The sequence below is a fragment of the Atractosteus spatula genome, chromosome 5 (assembly GCF_055471065.1).
Source record: "Atractosteus spatula isolate fAtrSpa1 chromosome 5, fAtrSpa1.hap1, whole genome shotgun sequence".
Lineage (NCBI taxonomy): Eukaryota > Metazoa > Chordata > Actinopteri > Semionotiformes > Lepisosteidae > Atractosteus > Atractosteus spatula.
In genome coordinates, this window is record NC_142710.1 from 60,871,499 (window position 1) to 60,891,614 (window position 20,116).

General features: G+C 36.7%; 1 protein-coding gene across 3 annotated transcripts in view; it reads right to left on the bottom strand.

Moving 5' to 3' along the window:
* Nucleotides 1-915: 915 nt before the first annotated feature.
* The window catches only part of LOC148835383 (MICOS complex subunit mic25a-like), a 150,865-nt gene continuing 131,664 nt past the window's right edge, over nt 916-20,116 (bottom strand). For 2 of the 3 annotated variants that reach the window (XM_088915662.1, XM_088915659.1), the window contains one exon: nt 916-1,182. In XM_088915662.1, coding sequence (XP_088771788.1) covers nt 1,159-1,182 — 24 coding nt within the window. In that variant the 3' untranslated portion in view covers nt 916-1,158. Of the gene's footprint in view, nt 1,183-7,829; nt 7,909-20,116 lie in introns of those variants that run through there. The other variant, XM_088915661.1, reaches the window with a different exon arrangement.

Consider the following 20,116-nt stretch of genomic DNA (forward strand, 5'->3'; position numbering starts at 1 on the left):
TTGACAATTCCCTTTCTTGCAAAGGTCCTGTAATCTTAAATTGGTTTAAGAAACAGCATGTGCAAGAACCTGCAAATTCATAAAACACTCTTCTATGAATGTGAAGAGCTAGAATTCAGTTTGTTTTTATAAGTCACCATTTCACAGGTAGAAAGAGTACATAAAAGCATCACTGGCAGTATTAGAAACTACTGTAAGTGCATCTTAACAAGAATGAATATACAGAATATGCTACAGTACCTTGTTCCAGAGCCAAGCTGTGTAGTAAAGATGCATATAGCAAAATGTTATAGAAAACTGTAAAATCATTCCAACAATCAATGCCCTAGGTTCTATGAGCCATTTTTAAAAGTTTTTTAGCTAGTTATACTGTTTTTTTACTTTATATTCCATAGTTTAAGTGTACCAAACTTGCCACATGGCCCAATGTCCTGAGATGCTCTGAGTCATGTCAGATGCTGTCCATCCACATCTTAATTCATTTCAGGACTGGTATTGGTAGTAGAATTTGACAATACATTATAAGCCCAAGCCTTTTCAGGAGCTGCTAAGAACAAAACTATGAAATATGATGTCAGAGATGATTGAATAGGTAAATTTGCTTTTTCTTTTTTTGCTGACAAAATCTGGAAAGTTTCCTACTCCTGATCAGACACAGAACAGCAAATGGCCATGATTTATCTGACTAGAATGGAAATGCGCAAATTTAATGCAATATATTATAAAGAAATAAAAAGCACATATAAAGTGTGTATAACAGCAAAAAATGAAAATAAAAATATTTACTTTTATGCAGAACTTAATTAAGGGGTCAGGCAAAACTCAGTGTTACAATAAAATTGATATTAATTGATACTGTATATGTTTATAGGGTCTTTGGCACTAATGTGTTATTAATGACATTACAAAGGCAAGTGATTTTTTTTCTTCAAATTTTATTTAAGATTATGGAGGTGTATTTTACCTCTAGGGATATAGTGCAACTTCAAATTAATCTGAACCATACAGTCAGACATAAAAAAGTCAGATGCTCCATGCTTTTAACAATCCACTTCTTCTTATTATACAAATGGATATACAATCATTTTAATTGACAGTTTCCATTCAAGTCAAAGCTGCGCCCATGGCAATGGTCACCCAGGTCAAAGTTACTCCTCTTCATCCATGATTCACCAGCAGGTTCTGCAAAGAAAGACAGCACTTAGTACTTTAGAGTATTTCATTTGCCAGGTAAATGATAAGCTTTTGGTATACCATTTCCAGAATGACAAATGTTAGGAGCCATTCTGCATGAACTGCATACAAGAAACCAAAACACAGACAAGAAAAGGGATTTATAGTTTCATGTTATCAGTAGAAAAGCTATTGCTTTCTTGAGTGATTTAATTAATTTTTAATTATTTGTGAAATTATAAAGAATTAAAATACAAGATCCAGGATTACCTGTTTTGGATGTCTCCAGAGAGAGATTAAATTGTGGTGCAATTAATACAGGAATAATAAAAAACAGAGGGCTTTCTTGTCCAGGAGAAAAAAACATGTCTGGATGGGAAGAGTGTAGGTATGTATAAGTGAAGGTTGAGAGAGCCAAATGCTGTAAATCTTTTCTCCCATTAGTAAAGAAACTTACACAGTCTTTTTTGTTACTAGCTCACAGGTTATAAATTTTCTGTGGCATCACTGTTTAGTAGTCTTCTTAAATACAAAGGTAACACATCATTTAAACTTGCATAGATTAGCATGGTGGTCACGTCAATTTTCCATTGAAAGAAATTCAATTTCACAATACAGTTCAGAGAGCTGTATACAATCATCGATCTCGGTAATAAACCTACAAATTTTATGTTCGTATAGGCTCAGTTTATCCACTGGGACCTTATTAGCAGATAAATAACCCATGTACACAGCAGCACTATTTCCATTAAATGTCGCACTTTGTGGTGTATTGGATTAAAAAAGTGAATTAAAATAAGAATGAATTCAGTTTTAGATAAAGTATTTTCTCAAGGTAGGCAGAATAATTTCAATTAATGCTACAACAATATAGCATCAGAGCTTTTTAAATCTTCACCCAGTGCCTTAATAGAAATTTTCAATTAAGATCTGATGGGTGAAATTAATACTCCTTCAGAACTTCTTATGTCCTTAATATGTAAAACTGCTCACTAATTATACACAGGACTTCTCAGACTTCATGCTGAGTAACACTAAATTCATTAGCATTAATACAGGCAAATCGGATTATTTTTTAGGGTGATAATATATTAAATTCATGCACAAGTCAAGAATGTTACAGTATGTGTTCTTTGTAACACTATTCTGGAAGTGATGGAGAACACAGTTTGGGGGGCAGACTCAATATTCTCTTACAGTTACCAGAGATGCAATGGTACAGTATATTTAAGAGATGATTACAATTCAATGGGAACAAACAAAACCACCTGCTAAAGGTGTGTGACAAATTGCATAGAGCATTTGTATTGACTGCTAATAAGAGGGACATATTTGGATGAAAACGTTCTTGCAAGTCAACTTTCAACAATACATCCTGTATTAGATTTTGCTTTAGGGATAAAGCATTATTATATCAATCAAGTTTATTCTACATTTCCCAACTGTATTTCAGTGTAACAATTTTGAATGCCATTGAATGTATATGGAGTGAAGTACACATTTTTACCTGTCATTGTGTGTACTTTCACAACTTAGCAACACTCATACTGTACCTCTTGACCTTTAACAGAAACTACAATCTGTGGCAAAAAATGTCTAAAGACATGATTCTGCTTAAAATAATATTTTTCAATATTCTGAAGGATTATCTCATTTAAAGGCCAGAGTGTGATCGAAATGTATTGCGGAACCAACAGACCATATAACGATTTCTTCTGATGTTTATTTGATTAGAAGCATCCACTGTTGTCTCAACCTTTTAATAAACAAGATGACTAGAGCAGAGGATGAGCCATTGTTCTGCTGCTGCACTGTAGCCTCCTACAGCACACTGTAACTAAATTAAGATGAAAAATCCCCCTTTGCCTTCGAAGTCATTTGACCTCGGATCTTTGTTCCGAAGCGGCACCAAGAACTGAGTTTTAGTTACAGCAGATTAATGCGCTGCATTAACACAACTGAGGAAGAGAGGCAAGTTGGCAATCGATCACTGCAGCACAGAGGGTTGGCAAAATGCTGCCCTCCTTAAACAAGTTTTATCAAGTTCAGCAACAGCCCACTGAGACTAATGATGTACTTGAGACTGGATTTCTCCAGATCCACTGTAGTTTCCTGGCTTCTGAGGATATACCACCTGAACTAATGCAGCAGGAGGACTTTAAACCACTGGGCAGCTCTGTTTTGACTGCTAATATGATTTGTTAATATAACGCAAGCTTGAGTAAGCACCTGTGGTTGTGTTTGCAGCCAGATTGTCTCATCTTTGCTTTCATTTTCACTGGCAATCTTGTAACTGTCACTCTTGTCAGGTCTTTCTCAAAATGCAATGCAACTGGATTTTTTTTATTATTCTGTAACTGTCTTTGTATTCCTTGTCGTTGTCTACAAACCTATGCTCAGATATCTCCTGCAACAAAGCTATAATTTGTTGAGCAAAGTTCTTTTGATCTACTCATTTTCAGCCAGGCATACACATTGGACAAAAATCCATTAAAAAGGTGATTAATTGCAATGTCCAGTTTGTAGTCACTGCCTGGAGATAATCTAGACCGAAATCACCTGTCATGTTATGGTACATTACCTACGTAAAAAAGGTCAAAGACAATCTGACCTATTTTAATTGTGTTTTGCTTTGTTATCCATTTGCAGATCCTTAAAATACTAAATCGCTATCTACAGCTGTTCTCCTCAATGAACCAGAAAGATCTTAAAATTCACATCCAAGAATGCTGGAATTGAAACCTTGAATGAATGTGTTACACGCAACTTAAGAAGCTAGCTGTTATTATTCCTTCATATGATCTCATGCCATGTGTGTTTAAATTCAGGTGGCAACCTGCAGACTACCTATGACTGAGAACCCAATTATTCATAACTGGAAAATTAGCTGTAAAATGCTAAGATTGTTTTTGAATTACAGATGACATTTAAAACGAAAGAACCAGGAATTCACATAGCAATTGCAATTCACAGCTTGAGCCTGAATGTTGTTCTCCCAGTGTCTCGATGGTCAAACGGAAACACAATGCTCACAGCAGTGAGCAGCTGTAGGAGCTGTCAAGATAGTGACTTTCGCCTGCCTGGCAGCTTCCACTAATGTGACCAACAAGTCCAGACTTTAAATTACAAGAGAAAACATATTATGGAATCTAATTGCCTGCAGCTTGTGATTTTTTAAAAACTGAAATCAAATTAAATATTTATATTTTATGCACTGTATGCAGATATATAAATATAAACTATAACATTAAATCTAAGTAAATTTAAACACCTACTACAGCATTCCTTTGCAGCAGAGAAAAAAGAAAAAATATGAATCTACAGTATTTTGTCTGCAGGTACTCCAGAGGTGAATGCTACTACCAGTGACTTATCATGTAATGATTTTTAATAAAAATGACTCTAGTTTTTAGATTTTGAAATCTGAATTACTTTACTCAAGGGACATCTTTTGTCTGTATTTGATTTACAATTTATCTACATTTTTTGCATACAGGGATTTTTGAAAAGAGGAAACAACCAACGACCCATTCCCCTCAAACAGAATTTCTAAAGGCTGGATCCGAGGGCTTTATTTTGTGAATTATTCACAGCTTTTTTAAAACATTGCTTTCCTTTTTTTAGAGAAATACTGCATGACAGAACTTGTTAGCACTAGAAATAGGGGCAGCAGAGTGGAGCAGTTCAATTACAAATATGATCAGTCGAGTGGAGCAGTGGTTAGCGTTTTGGCTTGTAACTGAAAGGTTGTGGGTTCAAATTCCAGGTGAGAGTGCTGTTTACCCTTTAAAAGGTACATAACCCAAATTGTTACAGTAAAATACAAATGGGTACAAATGCAAGTTACTTTGGATGAATGTGTCAACCAAATTAGTAGTAGATAGCAGAAATGTAAGAAGTTAAAATTAAACATTAAAACAATTAAAAATGAAACAGTGAATGTATGAATATTAACATGTGCAAGCACTGAGTGTAAAACATGAAAAAAACATTAAGCATAAAACATTTAAATATGCAAGCAACCAACATTGAATACATTCAACACCTATTAAATGTATGCAACACATATTAAATGCAAACATGCCTCAAAGTGAAATGTGATTTCAAGGGTCAACTGCTGGATCCTAAAATTAACCTACACCTCCTTTGTAAGAAAGGTAATTCCAAAAAATCCCATTTCACATTTTGTGCAGAAGGTCAGCTACTGAACAAAGTGTGAATCCAAAACACCACTATAGGGGTTTCATTATGTATCACTTAGTATAGGATTTTTCGGCCTTCTGCTGAAAACGTAATGTTCTTCCTGGCTTTTCCTGGTGGGAAACCGATGTCATTATAGCACCCTTACTGCTGCTGAAAGCACTTCCACCCTGCCCTCAGGTTTTTTTGTCTGCTTGCATCTGAGCACATCGAATGTATCATGGTCTTTCAGCAAGATAAAACTGACCCACTTGTGGGTACAGCAATTAAATTGCCCCTTCCACCCCGTTCCATGCTCCATTTCTCTAATCCCCCAGCTTTTAGAAATGTCCATTAATGACCAAAGCCCTAATGATCATTTTGTTTCGTTTTTCATTTTCTTTATCTTTGGCATTTTACAGTATAGCACAAGGAAGGCTAGCTCTTTAATTCAGGAGTGCCTTACTTAAGAAATACTGGAGACTGACACACTTGTAGCCTTTTCAATCAGAGCTCAAGTCTGGCTAAAGGTCAATAAGAAAATTCCCTGCAATTGCAACGTCATGACCTTTTTTTGCAATTGTACATCTCAGATTTAATCTCTTCAAGCTGGGGTGGGATACACAGTAATCCTGACAGACCAAAGGTCAAAGTTGTTAATTTTGATTGCATCCAAGCCATGCAGGCTTTTTTCTGTTTGAAACAGGCACTTACATCGATTTCTTTTTGGATAAATCCAAATATGACTCAGAAAAAGGTCTTTATATCTGTTTATTTCTTATTAGAGGTTGATTAACTTATCGGCTTGCCAATAATAGTGGTTGAACTGTTGTTGATTTTTCCTTAGCACAAGCCAAGTAATTTGAACATTTGGCAAATATGTGTTGCAATAAATTGAAATTGCATTAAATGAGCAAGTAATTTACAGTGGTTTGTTGCATATCTGACTGCAGCGGGACCAGAGTGTGGGAGGATGTGTGCATTAAACAAGCATGTGATTTACAGCAGGTTGTTGTATATCTGAGCACAACAGGACCCGAGTGTGGGGAGCTGTATGAAAAGACAGATAATCGACTGCTGTATGATGACCACCTAGGCACCCCGCCAAGATCCACCAGTGTCTTGTACTGTATCACTTTAGCTACTGCTGAAGTGGACTGTAATTAAGTCCCTTGTAACTTGTTAGACATTTTGTATGGTGTGATTATTGTATGACCATATTACTTTGTATTCTTAATACTCTGCAGTTTACTAATGGTAACTCGCCTCTGATAAAGGAGTAACCTAAATACATTCTTATTCATAGCATCATGCAATCGCATTTAATGCACAGTATCTTCATCAATACAAAGAATGAAAAAGTGTATAATTTGTGTTTAAAGGTGTGTTTGTGCTGCTTTCATGACCAAAGTCATTGTATATTAGCACTAAGAATTGAACATATGATAAACTCATAAGCAGATAAATCACACGGCCCACCTTATTTCTTTTTCTCAGTGTGAGTTGGAGATTCAGCTGCCATTCAGAAGCCGCTTACAGTACAGTGACTAAGGACTTTAGTCCATTGGGCTGACGCCCAGCACGCTTGTACCTTTTTAAACTTAACGTATTCATGCTCTAATTGTGTGGTCAGGGATAAGAAGAAACTACGGGCAATAGCTACAGCTCCCAGTCGGGGGTGTTGTATGTACTATGCTTCTTGTAGGCTTGGCTGCACTGCTGTTTTGAACCTGTGTAGCTTGATCAGCTTGAAAGATTGTGACTGGTCTGTCTCTACTAATGCAGACAACTAAGTGTTTCATTGGTTTTTAAGACAATCTCATCCCCAGTAGAGTTTTTTTTGGAAACGAAGAGCTTAAAAAAACCACAAGCAATTTCTGTTTTTGATTTTGGCTTTTCTGTTTGTCACAGAATGCTTCACGAGATCAGCTTGAAATGTTAAAAAACAAGTTTTTTCAATCTAAGTAGCATTCGTGGTCTTTTCTTTCTATCATCACAGCCCTTACCTCTCTTATTTCCTTACTAATACTCAGCCCACCTGATTTTGTGTTTCCACGTCCTGGGCTAAAAGGACCTGAGCCTAGGGGTGTGTTTCAAGGCAGAGCTTAGAAATCTTACACAGACATGAAACTGAAATCTAGTACTCCAAAAATATTCCAGTCTTACAGAACATTAAACATACTGGGTTAAACATACTGGTAGTGGATTAGCAAGTGGTACTGTATATCCACAGTTTTCTCTTCCTTTATGGTAAGAAAATATTAGACAATTTTAAGTGTGATGACAGAATTAAAGAGCAACACACATTACTCCAGTCAGAGAATTTCTCGGAAGCACTACTCAATTATTAACCAATATTATTATTTTGCAGGATAAAGTTAGTCTAATGTCTTTAGCATGGCTTTCTCCTATAAAAATTAGAATAATAAAGATCATTACCTAGCTCTTCTCATACTGAAGTTTATTCTTACCTCTGTGAAGGACTGAAGAGGTCTAGAGCAATGTCTCATCGTTAGCCAGTTAAGCTTTAAAGTTCAGCCCTGTGTCTGTTCTCCCCTTAGAGAGGAAACAGTTATTAACATTCTCTCCCTCAACAAATTTTTACTATTTTAAAACATTAACATTAAACAAATAAGAACTATACACCACCATAAAAAAAGAGAAGAAAAGGTTATAAATAAGGGAGTTCTCCAACATTTTTTTCAGGTATTGTTTAACTTTACAAAACAGGCTACACAAGCTTAAATTCACATAAATTAAACTATATTAAAGAAGCTAATTAACTTAATCTTTTATAGGTGTTTTGACTTTCAAATTGTGCCTTTTACCGGTTGAAAGGCATATTACTATATAAAATAAAAATAAACCATTCTAGGACTAGGACTGTGTAAGGACAGGATGCTGTGGCATTCTAAATAAAATAAATGTTTTATCCAGAGAAGGAAACTTCATATTATGGACTTCATCCAAACATAAAACTACAAAACAATGCACTTATGCATTTCTCATTCATTAAGTCTCTGGAAAAAGACCGTCACTGTACATGCTTTCAACACCCACTTGATTTGGCAGTCTTAACATCCTCACAAATGCTCAAAAACAAATGCAAAAACCAAGATACATGAGGAATCATTGATGTGACAGCTGCCAAAGTGCACCAGCATGCTCACCACACATCAGCTATCACTGGAGTGGAGAGCAGACTAATGAAGTCAGTTCAAAGATGGGGATTATCAGGAGGCCATGACCGGTAAAGGCAAATGGGAAATTTGGGCAGGACACCAGGGTAACACCCCTATTCTTTTCAAGATATGCCCTGGGATTTTTAATGACCACAGAGAGTCAGAACCTCTGTTTTATATCTCATCTGAAAGATGGCGCCCTTTTCCAGTACAGTGTCCCCGTCACTATACTAAGACGTTAGGACCCACATAGACTGCAGGGTGAGCGCCTCCAACTGGCCCCACTAACTCCTCTTTCAGCAGCAACCTTAGCTTTCCCAGGAGGGCTCCCATCCAAGTACTGGCCAGGCTCACACCTGCTGAGCCTCAGTGGGTTACCAATTGTGAACTGCAGGGTGATATAGCCATGGGCTGATTTACCTGAATTGTAAATTTTGCATTGTATGATATTGTATTTTTAGATTGCGCAGTATTTCAATGTACTTGTAAAAAGACATGTATCAATAATTCATATTAATTTAGTGTCTGATGCAGTTTATAACGTATTTTTACAGTCTTGAAAGGGAATTATCTTTCACCAATCTAGGTACCAAAGCTAACATTTTTCTGCAGAGAATGAAAGGGGAAAACCAATACATACAGTACAGTATTTATACAGTAAAACAATGCACAAGAAAATAATTCAGGAAGTAAAACCTATACTATAGGATGTTTACTATAGGATAAATAATTACATAAACAGAGACTTAATTTTTCGTTAACAACATACAGACAGTTTATAACAAGGACATTGAACCATGATATACAATTAGAGATCTCCAGCCACCAGTTACCACAGCCTTGCCACCCTCTCTCCAGCCAGAGAGAAAAATCCAAAAAGTTTCATCAATATACGGTACACCTCAAAACAAGAGTCAAAGAAGAAGAGGATTCACAGAAGAAGTGTTGTGATTTCAGCTGCAGACTCCAGTCCTCAGTTCCATGCATCCAAGGCATGGAATGTTCCAGAAACAAAAGTTTTCCAGAAATAAAGTTGGAAAATTTCAACTCACATAAAGGGAGAACACTAGAACTCATCCAATGCAGAGCTATCATCTTCTTAGCTCCTGTAATGTGTGATATCGTTTCTGATCCACTCGATCTCCCCTACCACAGATCGGGGCTCACCTGGGAAAAACTGACAAACATCAGATCGCAAGAACCCAATCCCCGTTTGTCTTAGGGTAATATCGATATGTGGATGCACCGGCACCACAAAGTGCACTGTCTGTGGGCAAGTGCAGTGTTCATTATCCACAGAAATAAACATGAAGCTCACTAGGGCTAAGGAAACAAAGATGGCATACTGTATGCAGCACCATACACAGGTGTGGCAAAAGGGTCAAATAATCACTGAGGAGTGGAAAGCCTTTCCTGCTCATCCCCAGAATTCTGAATAAAGATTGGTTTTTATCCTGGGGACTGGGTGATGCATCCTCTTCTCAACTTCAATAAAACAAAAACTATAAATAAAACAGTCTATGGTCAGGAATAAAAAACACACAGTTACTTGTTTCATTGCCAAGGCTCCCCAACACTATCAGAGTCTATGGAAGCAAGGACTGAAGGAAGTAATGAAGTGCTTTCAGTCCAGCATTACCAATGACACATTCCTTGTGTTTCACTTGCGAGACTGATTTGATTGTTTTCAATGTATCAAACTAGAACTCACAAAGACCTTTCCTTATGTCTGTACTTTTTTGAAGCCATCCATTCCCTTTCAGACTACAAGTCCACAGTGCAAAAAGCAGCTTTATCAATATCTCCAGAGGTTTAGATGTGGGTATTGGATTCCTGCATGGTAAACTTGGTAATTGGCTGTTTAACATTTTAATCACCACTTGCGAAAACAAACACGTTTCAAATGATGTAGATGAGTTATCGCTGAGAAATACAGTATTCAGAAACAACACCCAGTGCACATAATACATTATTAAGGTTCATGTTTTTTTCTATGGGGAGACACAGGGGTGCTGTGGCTAGCATTGCTGCCTTGCAGTGCTGGGGCCGTTTGTTCATTTACTGGGTGCTATCAGTGTGGAGTTTGTATATTCTCCCCATGTCTGCGTGGGATACGAGTGCGTGCATGTTTGTGTCTGTGTGTGCTTTGTGACAGACTGGTGTCCTGTCCAGTGTGTATTCTGACTCATGCCCTTTGCTTGCTGGGATGGGCTGTGGATACATAGCAACACCTGTATTGGATAAAGCTGTGAGAAAATGGATGGATGGCTATCCCTTATATTGTATATTACCATTTGTTAGAGCACAGCCCTACGAGGACCACATTCCCCAGATTCCTCTTGTTCTCCGTCACCTGACCAAACAGGTCAGGAGACTATTTAAAAAGCAGGAAGAGGAAACTTCCTGAGTCGGGCGGTCTGTAGGAGTGGGTGGTTGCTGTCTGAGGGGCTGACCGTGTATGTACCACTCACCAGAGGGAGAAGGACTGACCTCTGACCGAAGACAAAGGAACTTGTGAGTTTTTGTGAACAATATCTGAAAGGTCTTAAATGATGAGGAGTCTGAGAGAGAGATTTTGTGTATGGAAATTTCGAGGAGAGTCCGTGATACTCTGTTGTTTGAAAACCTGCAAGCAGTGTAGCTGATCAGCCATGATAGAGAGGGAACTTTGAGAAGAAGTTCAGGTAGAAGCTCAGGCTTTTGTTTTGTTTGTTTGGTTTGTTGGTTTTGATTTTTCCCTGCACTGTGAAACAAACTGTACTGGCCATTTTAAACCTTACAGCTGTCTGGTATGTCTGTTGGCCTGGACCTGCCTATTTTTAAGATCTCATTACTGCACGCCCAATGGCTTGCTCGTCACATATATTGTGGTTGTGTTGCCTTTTTGTGGTTTACACCCACCCAATTTATCACCAAATGTTTCTTTTACATTCCAGCTACCACTGACACCTCCTGGAGTTCACGGAGAGAATGAGGAAGGGCAGAGTCTCTGATCTGCCCACCCATCAAAATCCTCCAATTTTCACATGCTTTAAACACCACAGAGCCTGACAGGGGAGATAGTGCCGACTGGAGGTGTGGCATGATGTCACTGCAAGACTGTAGGCAAGTGGGGTGCTGGCTCATGATATGACTCTGGCTCTTATTCACAATGTCGAGATCATGGCGCTACCAATGTGCTCGGTTTGACCAACTTGACTGGTGATTTTTACTTTTATGTTAAGAACCTTGAAAGTCACTCTATAACACAACACTGACTGATTGGTTAACAACACTGAACTCAAACCTGTGAGGTAGCAAACCTGGGAGTCTAAACGAGGCCAAAGAGAAAAGGATTGCCCTTTGCCATACCAGATCTGCTCCCCTGTTATCTACTCACCACTTAATTCACCTGGGACAGAACAGCTCTGCTAATTATGTGCTAGCCGAGGCTAGACCTCAGAGCAATTAGTGAGTTTTCCTGCCAGTCTCCTACTGTTCTCTAGTCTACTGCCTGATAGCTGTAAGAATTTCTGAGGAGATAACGAGAAAGGGCAAGGGGCTTGCAACTTTTGATTTTCCTTACACAAACAAGTTTTCTTCAATACTTGTTCACACTAAAGGGGGAAAAAAACATGTGGACTATCTGTAAGAAAATCTTAAGAACCGAACACCACAGTTCTATTTTAAACAATAAGCAGCTTCTCGGAATGCTGTCACAATTTTTGTGCTGGCCTTCATATCTTCCTTTCTCTGACCCTTCTGTTTTCTTTGTACACATTCATATCTTCCCTTCTCTGCCCCCACTGTCTTATCTCTGAGATCTTGCAATAAGTAACATCCACAGATATTTGCTATGAACAGACTGAGGCATGAAGAAATTAAAGGCATGTTAAAGATTAAGTACATTTCTTTTTCCCCAGTTATACCTAGTTCAGATTGATTTTTATCATTGCGGATCCTAAATAATAACTGTCAGAGCTTCATATCAATCTGGGATTCTCAGAGACTTACATGAGTATTCTGAATTGCTTTTAGCTCCCTCCCAGTGAGAGGGAGAAAGCTTATGACTAAGACAGTCCTGAGTCTGGTTCCCTCCACTTAGCACTCCCAACAGAAGAACTGTTTCAATACTCCATCTTCACCATAACAGAAAAAAATGGAATTACATTTTATACAAATATTAGGCAAGTAATGCTATTTTGAAATATGGACTATGCATAAGATATTTTTTTCAAGATGTGACCCTTGCAACTCATGACATACAACATAATAATATCTGCATGTTATCTTAAAAACTAGCTGCAATTATAGGTGCATGATGTTAGAACAAATTTGCTTCATTTATGATTATTATATTTTTATTACATGAAAATGCATCCCTTTCTTGAAGCCCATCTCACACTGATGCAACATTCTCAAACAGAAACTTGTGCTATGTGCTACATGCATGACAATCCTGGGAAATCAGGTATAAACAGAACCAAAATGGAGAGAAATACAGATAAGTATGACTGCGAGTTGTGGCTTTTAGATTGAAATCGCAGTTCAGATATCTCAACCCGTGTATCTGTAGGTTACAGATTACAAGGCCCATTATCAGACGTGTGGTTTACATTATTGAATCATGCCATATGCTTGCATCATTCATCCTCAGGCTAATGCTTTCTAAATGACTATAAGGTTGAGATCAAGGCTCAGTGGTAAATAAATCGTCTTTGGCATCCCGACACAGGTGTCTGCCAGTGAAGAGTGAACAGTTTCAAGCTGCACCACAAAAACGCATAGTTCAAAGAGTCTTCTCCCCTTTCGATCATTCTTGCCTCATTTCCCATTGTGTGCCTTCCAATTTCCTCATATCCTAAAGGGGCAGTTAACACCACCTAGCTTCTCTGTTGATTTCATTCCTTACTTGTTTCATATTTAATTGTGTGAGGTGCTAGCATGGCTTTTTACATTTAGTAATTACTGTTAGCAATAATAGCAGCAGGGAAAAATTCTTCATGCAATACAGTGAACATGAGTGATGAAAAAAATTCTAAAGAATCGGATCCTTATATTTACTACATAAGTAACAATTATGTGAGATCCTCATTTCTCTTTCAAGCTAAGTCACTTAAGGCCCACAGGAGAAATTTGAGAACCTACTTTCACAAGTTAAAAGATCTTGTATCTCCTTTAAACTGCGAGGAACAAATGTAACCAGTAAATCAAAAGAGCAGATAAGAAACCTTGGTAGAAAACTAGAGGATATTCTATTTGTGATTTATCACAAATCACAAATAAAACCTGATTAAACCTGACACTGAGGTGGCTGCTTCCAAATCTGATTTCCAATATTAGCTGAATTTGTGTCAAGGCAGCCATTAAAAAGACTGTGTTCATGTTGCTAGGTTTTTCAGCTCATCTGTGTGAATTGGGTTTTGCTTTCATAAAATAAATATGGATCTGATTTTCAATCTTAATTTGTGATTCTCAGATTCCAAAACTACAGAATACAGCTAAGATGTACTGTTTCATCTAAATAATATTGCTTGGCTCCATACTGTATAGTCTACTCTTGTTGCAGAAAAACTGTTTCATGGCTTTGTTTCTTTCTGTCTTGATTACTGCAATGCCCTGCTTTAAACAAAGGCTGACAACACCAAACACACATGATAATACTGTATATTCAAAAGCCAATATTGACCAGGTCTCATTCAAGTGATCATCTTACTCCTGTTTTGGAATCTGTACACTGACGTCTGGTCAAGTCTCATATTGATTTTAAAATTCCTGTGCTGACATTTAAAGCTGTGAATGGTTTGGTACCCTCTTTTTGGCTGATCTTTTGGCCACTTTTAAATGCTATATTTGGTAAACAGGTTCTGGTATTCTGAATGTTCGCTGTTTAGTTCAGACGCCCCTAAATTTAACAAAATCTGTCTGAAAAGACTCTGGTTTGGGACTCTTAGTTCTTCATATATCTTAAAACTTATTTGGTGAAATTAATACCCTCTGGAGATCCTATTTTTATGTTATTTATGATGATTGTCAACTGCAAAGCACAGCATGTTAGGATTGTTAAAACTAATTAAAACTCAGAATTTAGAAGCTTGTGAAAAGACTCCTCAATTCTGAATGACAGAAATGAAATGAGTAAAAGGACCAGTTTCCACAATGCTACACTGATGGGCAATGTGTGCACTAATTACACTAGGACAAGGACCTCCCTCCCATTCACTTCAATACATTTTGTGACATTGTATTGTTAATAACTACAAATAATCAGTTGGTTCTGGGCAGTTTATTTTTCTATGCCACTATGCAACCAAACGATTAAAAACAATCTCATTTGGGTGGCTCTTCAGATGCAAAATCACTTTGGTGAGCAAAAGATTAAAATATTCTGAAAAAAGATACAGTGGATATAAATCACAAAAAAGAAAACAACTTATTACATAGCACAATGTCAGTTAACTATTGGAAATGCAAAGAATTTAAGAACACTTATTAATTGAACACATAATAAAAAATAACAGTATAAGTTCAAGATTGTCATTCTTTTATGTTACTGTTTTAGTGAATAAGATGAAAGTATTAAGATCATGATACCTAACAGCAGTGTGCCACCTTATTTGCTTTGCAACATTTATATTATTTCCACTAAAACTGACATTTCAATTCTGAGCATCAGATCTCTTGCACAGCTCTATAGCAATGGAAACTGGCAAGGAACAAAAATAAAATGCCTAAAATGTACACAATACAATGTACACAATATAGTCTTAATAAGCCTTTGTAGGCCATTTTAAAAAAGCATTTCAGCAGACAATGTTAACAAAGCTTGAATTTAGCAGGTGCAAACCAAATGTTTTCTGCCAGTTGTCTTATTAATATATTTATGCCACAGGATTAATGGAAGGCATCAATATCTAGAGAGCTCCATGTGAAATGAGACCGAAGAATATTAAAAACGAAGAAGAAACTCAGATGACACTATGACAAAATGAGCAGCGTTTTTGAAAACCTGTCGCAAATTCCATCAAAGCACATACCACAGCAAAAACCTATAAAGACATCTGTAAAAATACCTTAATCAAATCTCTGAGGCACAGACAGAATGTAATCTGGAGAAAAAAGCGATGAACTAGGTACTGCCTTAACTAAGAGAGGACACTGTTATGATTCTGTTGCATGTCTAAAACATTTCTTGGAAAAAACAATATTTGTATCATGATTTTTGGGTCCATGAAAACCATTCTGTGTTTTAAATGTAAATCTGTAGTGCTACAGTGCTTATTAGGGAGCTTGACATTACACATACTTCGGTTGTCATTACTATTATATAGTGGAGTAAGCTGCTGAGAGCAGGAAGTAGTTAATGATGACTTTATGATGGCACAACATCCATCCATTTTCTAACCAATTCTTCCATTTCAGAATCGCTGAAGAGCCAGAGCCCATCACGGCAGGTAAGAGACACAAGGTAGAGTACACAGTAATCTGGGTTTGGGAATTTGACTTGACAATCATATGATGACACAACCACTTTGATGATGAATCACTGTCTGTGGTCACTGACAGCTACACCCTGCCATCCAAATAGTACTATAACATTTGTGAGCGTAACAGTATTAGAGGGTATTTCTTCTACAGTATTTATACAACTGAACTTCATTCCAACAAACCAATTATTTATAGATGTTTTCTATGTACCAATTAAGTAACACTAACGAAAGAACCAAGTTTTCATGATTAATTAGATGGGGAATAGAAACTCTTCAATGAAGGAGATATAAAGAGTTGTACGTCTCATGTCTCCCAAGAGGGCTCCATAATATTGGGATGCATTTTGAAGTGCAGGTTTTCAATGTCTCCCTTTAAACAAAACTAACTGTACTTGAATTAGTATTGAAAAAAACAATGAATACAGTACATGATAAAAAACACTTATATTCTGTCAACTTCTCTTTTATTCATTACCTTGCTAGTTAGCAATATTCAAGTGTTTAAAAAATGTTTTTAATGTCACAAGCTTGTGTTATATATGAACAATGTAAATATAAAGTAAGTTCAATCAGGACATCCTCAACATCAGTAGTAAAGCAATTAAACCTATTTTACGTAGAATATATCCACTTTATGTTTTGAATACAAACAACTTCTTCTGCAATGATGGAGATCTTAAAAGATTACATTGTCAAGAGATGTCTTAATCAAAGAACATATTTTTAGTATAATTAATCTCTAAAAGCAGCTGTACAGTATGTGGTTGTACTGTATATATTTAGTGACTCTGTTATGTAGCTCAATCCTTAAAGACATTTTTTCTCAAGATAATTTAATAGGGGAGCTGCTTGTGTCTGGATTAAGACAACATTGTATATGAAGCGGCTGAGAGATGTGTGACCTTTTGGAAGTCACTCAAGGATTGATATGAAGTGAGCAAAGGAAGTGTTTATATAAAGGGGGAAAAAATTGCAACTTCTTGGTTTCAAACACAATCACTTGGTGTGGCATAAATATGAAGACATGTCTGGTCTAATTAAGTCAAGAATGTCAAACATAAACACCTCCGAGCTTTCAGAAGGTCAAGTGAGACTGCCTGTTAGCGCTGCTTCCAAGAAAACAGACAGCAGGGACTTTTTCTGAGCGATTCTCTGAAATCACTAAAGAAGATGCCTATTTAACAATGTAATAGATCTACATCGAATTAGATCTATAAGAATCTAATAGGAAGAAGATGGAATAATACTATGTTTTATCTACTGCAATATCATTGCAGCAGGATGGATATAAACTGGAAAACAGACTGGTCTTTTAAAATCTAACTCAGGCATCTATTTATTTAAGATGAGAGCTAAAATATTGAGAACACAGGCTTAGGACACACTCCATTAAATACAATGTAGTAAAGAGGGGCAGGAAATCATTTGCATATTCTACTGGAGTACTTTCAGCATTTGCTATTACATGGATAAAACCTATAATATAGTCTTCAGCTACAATTAAAAGGGAAGCCAAAAGATTATTTATAAGTTTATTTGGTTTGATTTTATTATTTTGTGGAACATCAAAATTTGCAAACAAAAGGAGGTTGCTCGTAGATAATTAATTGAAGGCTCTCAACCAGCTGTTTTTTATTAAACCAGTCAGGGCATTGGCTTTGACAACATATTTGGATAGTTTCAGACTCCCACAGTCCTTCTCTGGCCAGTTTTAATAGCATTTTACGTTTGTTTCCATTTGTGTTCTCTGGTTAGTGTTCATTTTGAAGAAGTACTCAAACTAACGCTCGTCAATGCCTTTGGGGATTTTGAAAATGTGAATCAGATCCTCTCGTTGTCTTCTCTGTTCAGGGCTAAAAAGATTTGAATCTTTTCATCTGTCAAAGTATGACATTCTTTGAGTATGGTCGTGTATCTATGCCGTCTTCTCTGGACTGATTCTAGACCAGCAAAAGTTTATTTTAGATATGATGCCAAGATTACAAACACATTGTATATATGATGCTATAACATAAACATCTTTGATTTTTTATATACTGCTACTTCAAGTTCTGCGTTTTTACATTTGTAGTTTATGAGTTTGCTACCTTTATGCAGCAGTCTGTACTTGTCTACTAAATGTCATCTGACAGATATTTGCCCAGTCTTGAATTCTATCTCAATTTCTTTTGTAGCTCCTACAGTGTTCAGGCATTTTTTTCAAGATTATTTATTCTTACTCCTTAAGGCATTATCTGTGAATCTATCAGACAGTAGGCAATGAACACAGGGAAACCACAGAAGTCTGAATATAAGTTTAAATCATCTCATGAATAAGAAGCTTTAGACTCTTAAATTTGTTAACAACAGGTAGATACTATTCATATTTTTCCATCTATTCAAAGAAAATCTGCAGAACCAAATGTGAAATGTTAAAGTAAATTAAATATATATCCTTTATGCTTCACAATTACAGGTTACAGAGGAGTTTGTAACTCTTATAGCCTGAAATGGACCGAACATGTCTGAAATGAGACTCTCAGGCAATTACAGTGGCCCACTTTTTTCATTTTGAAGGGAATCTTCCAAGTGATTCAAGCTGAACTTTACCCAGACATACAGTAGCTGTTCACATGACACAAGTAGACACTATATTCAGTGAAATCTTATATAAAATTTAACAAGTAAAATACACCTAAATTATTATTTTAGTTTTCAGCAGTGAAAGGTTATAATCCTAAAACCAGCCTGTAACATATATTGTATTTGCCTTGACTTTTTCAGATAAGATCCCCCTCCAAAACTAAAAATAATAACTCGTTTTGCCCAGAAAAAAATCCATTAAGATGACAATCTTCTCCCCAAAGGTGACCTGGCCACAAAATAAATGACATTACACTGAAAGAATTATGACAGATTAGTAGGACACATACTAGATAGATTCTTTAAATCACTCTAATAACATAGAACATAAAACATAAAAAATTTTAAGTGCAATAAGTGTTGCATTTAATAATGCACTGCTTTTCGAAAACCACATCTACAAATGACAAAATTCACAAGGTTCAACTTTATTCTATGCCACATACACATGCACTGGTTGGATCTGAACATTTCAAATGATCTCCGTCTGAATACGTCACTGTGCTATTGTCTACATAAGCTCATCTGGAAACATCCTCCAATCCATTCAAAAATCAGTCCAAAGGCCTCTCCAGGAATAACAGCAAAATTCAGATCACACAATTTAAGGTTAAATTGAAGTGAAAAAATTTGGAGAATCTATTTTTTTTCAGAAATATATCTTGTTAAAGCCTTACTTGCTAAAACAAGTGTCCTTTGTCTCCTTTACTATTTTTAAAAGATTTTTTTTCAATTTAATGACTCACTCTTGATCCTTAATTCTTAACATAGTACATCTCTGGCACATTCCTCTTATGAAACATCTTCCTTACCAAGGATTCGACACAGCTAATTAAAAATCTGATGCCCCTCACCTATTCCACAGTCACTCCTCTAAGCTGGGCTCCCTGTTAAGTTTTCTCACTTCTTCATGCTGTTGCACTACCCCACTCCACCCACTCACACCCTATTGTGTCTCACCTACTGATGTCTCTACTACTCTGCTCTTACCTATCTTTAGTCTCCCAAATTTCTCTGTACACCACCTCCTCTGCTGAGGAATCAGATCTTATGTAGCTCCTTCTTTCTGTAGCTTCCAGTGCTTCTTCATCCTCTATGCACTCCTCAGTGATTAAATGAACTTTCCACAGAAATCAAATTTGGTCAGTCCCCGAACCCCTTTGGGCCTTGCTCATGACCGATCTGTTTAGATGATGATAATCTAAACAGATTATCTGTAAATAATAATAATAATAATAATAATAATAATAATAATAATAATAATAATAACAACAACAACAATAATAATAATAATCGTGTATTACTTTACAGTCTCCCCTCCACCACCTCAGATGTGAGGTACTCACCTGGATGATGCGACAGATGCCATAGTGCACCAGTACTCTCACCACAAACTAGCTTTCAATGGGGAGGAGAACAGAGTGATGAAGCCAGTTCAGAGATGGGGATTATTAGGAGGCCATGATTGGTACGGGCAATGGGAAATTTGGC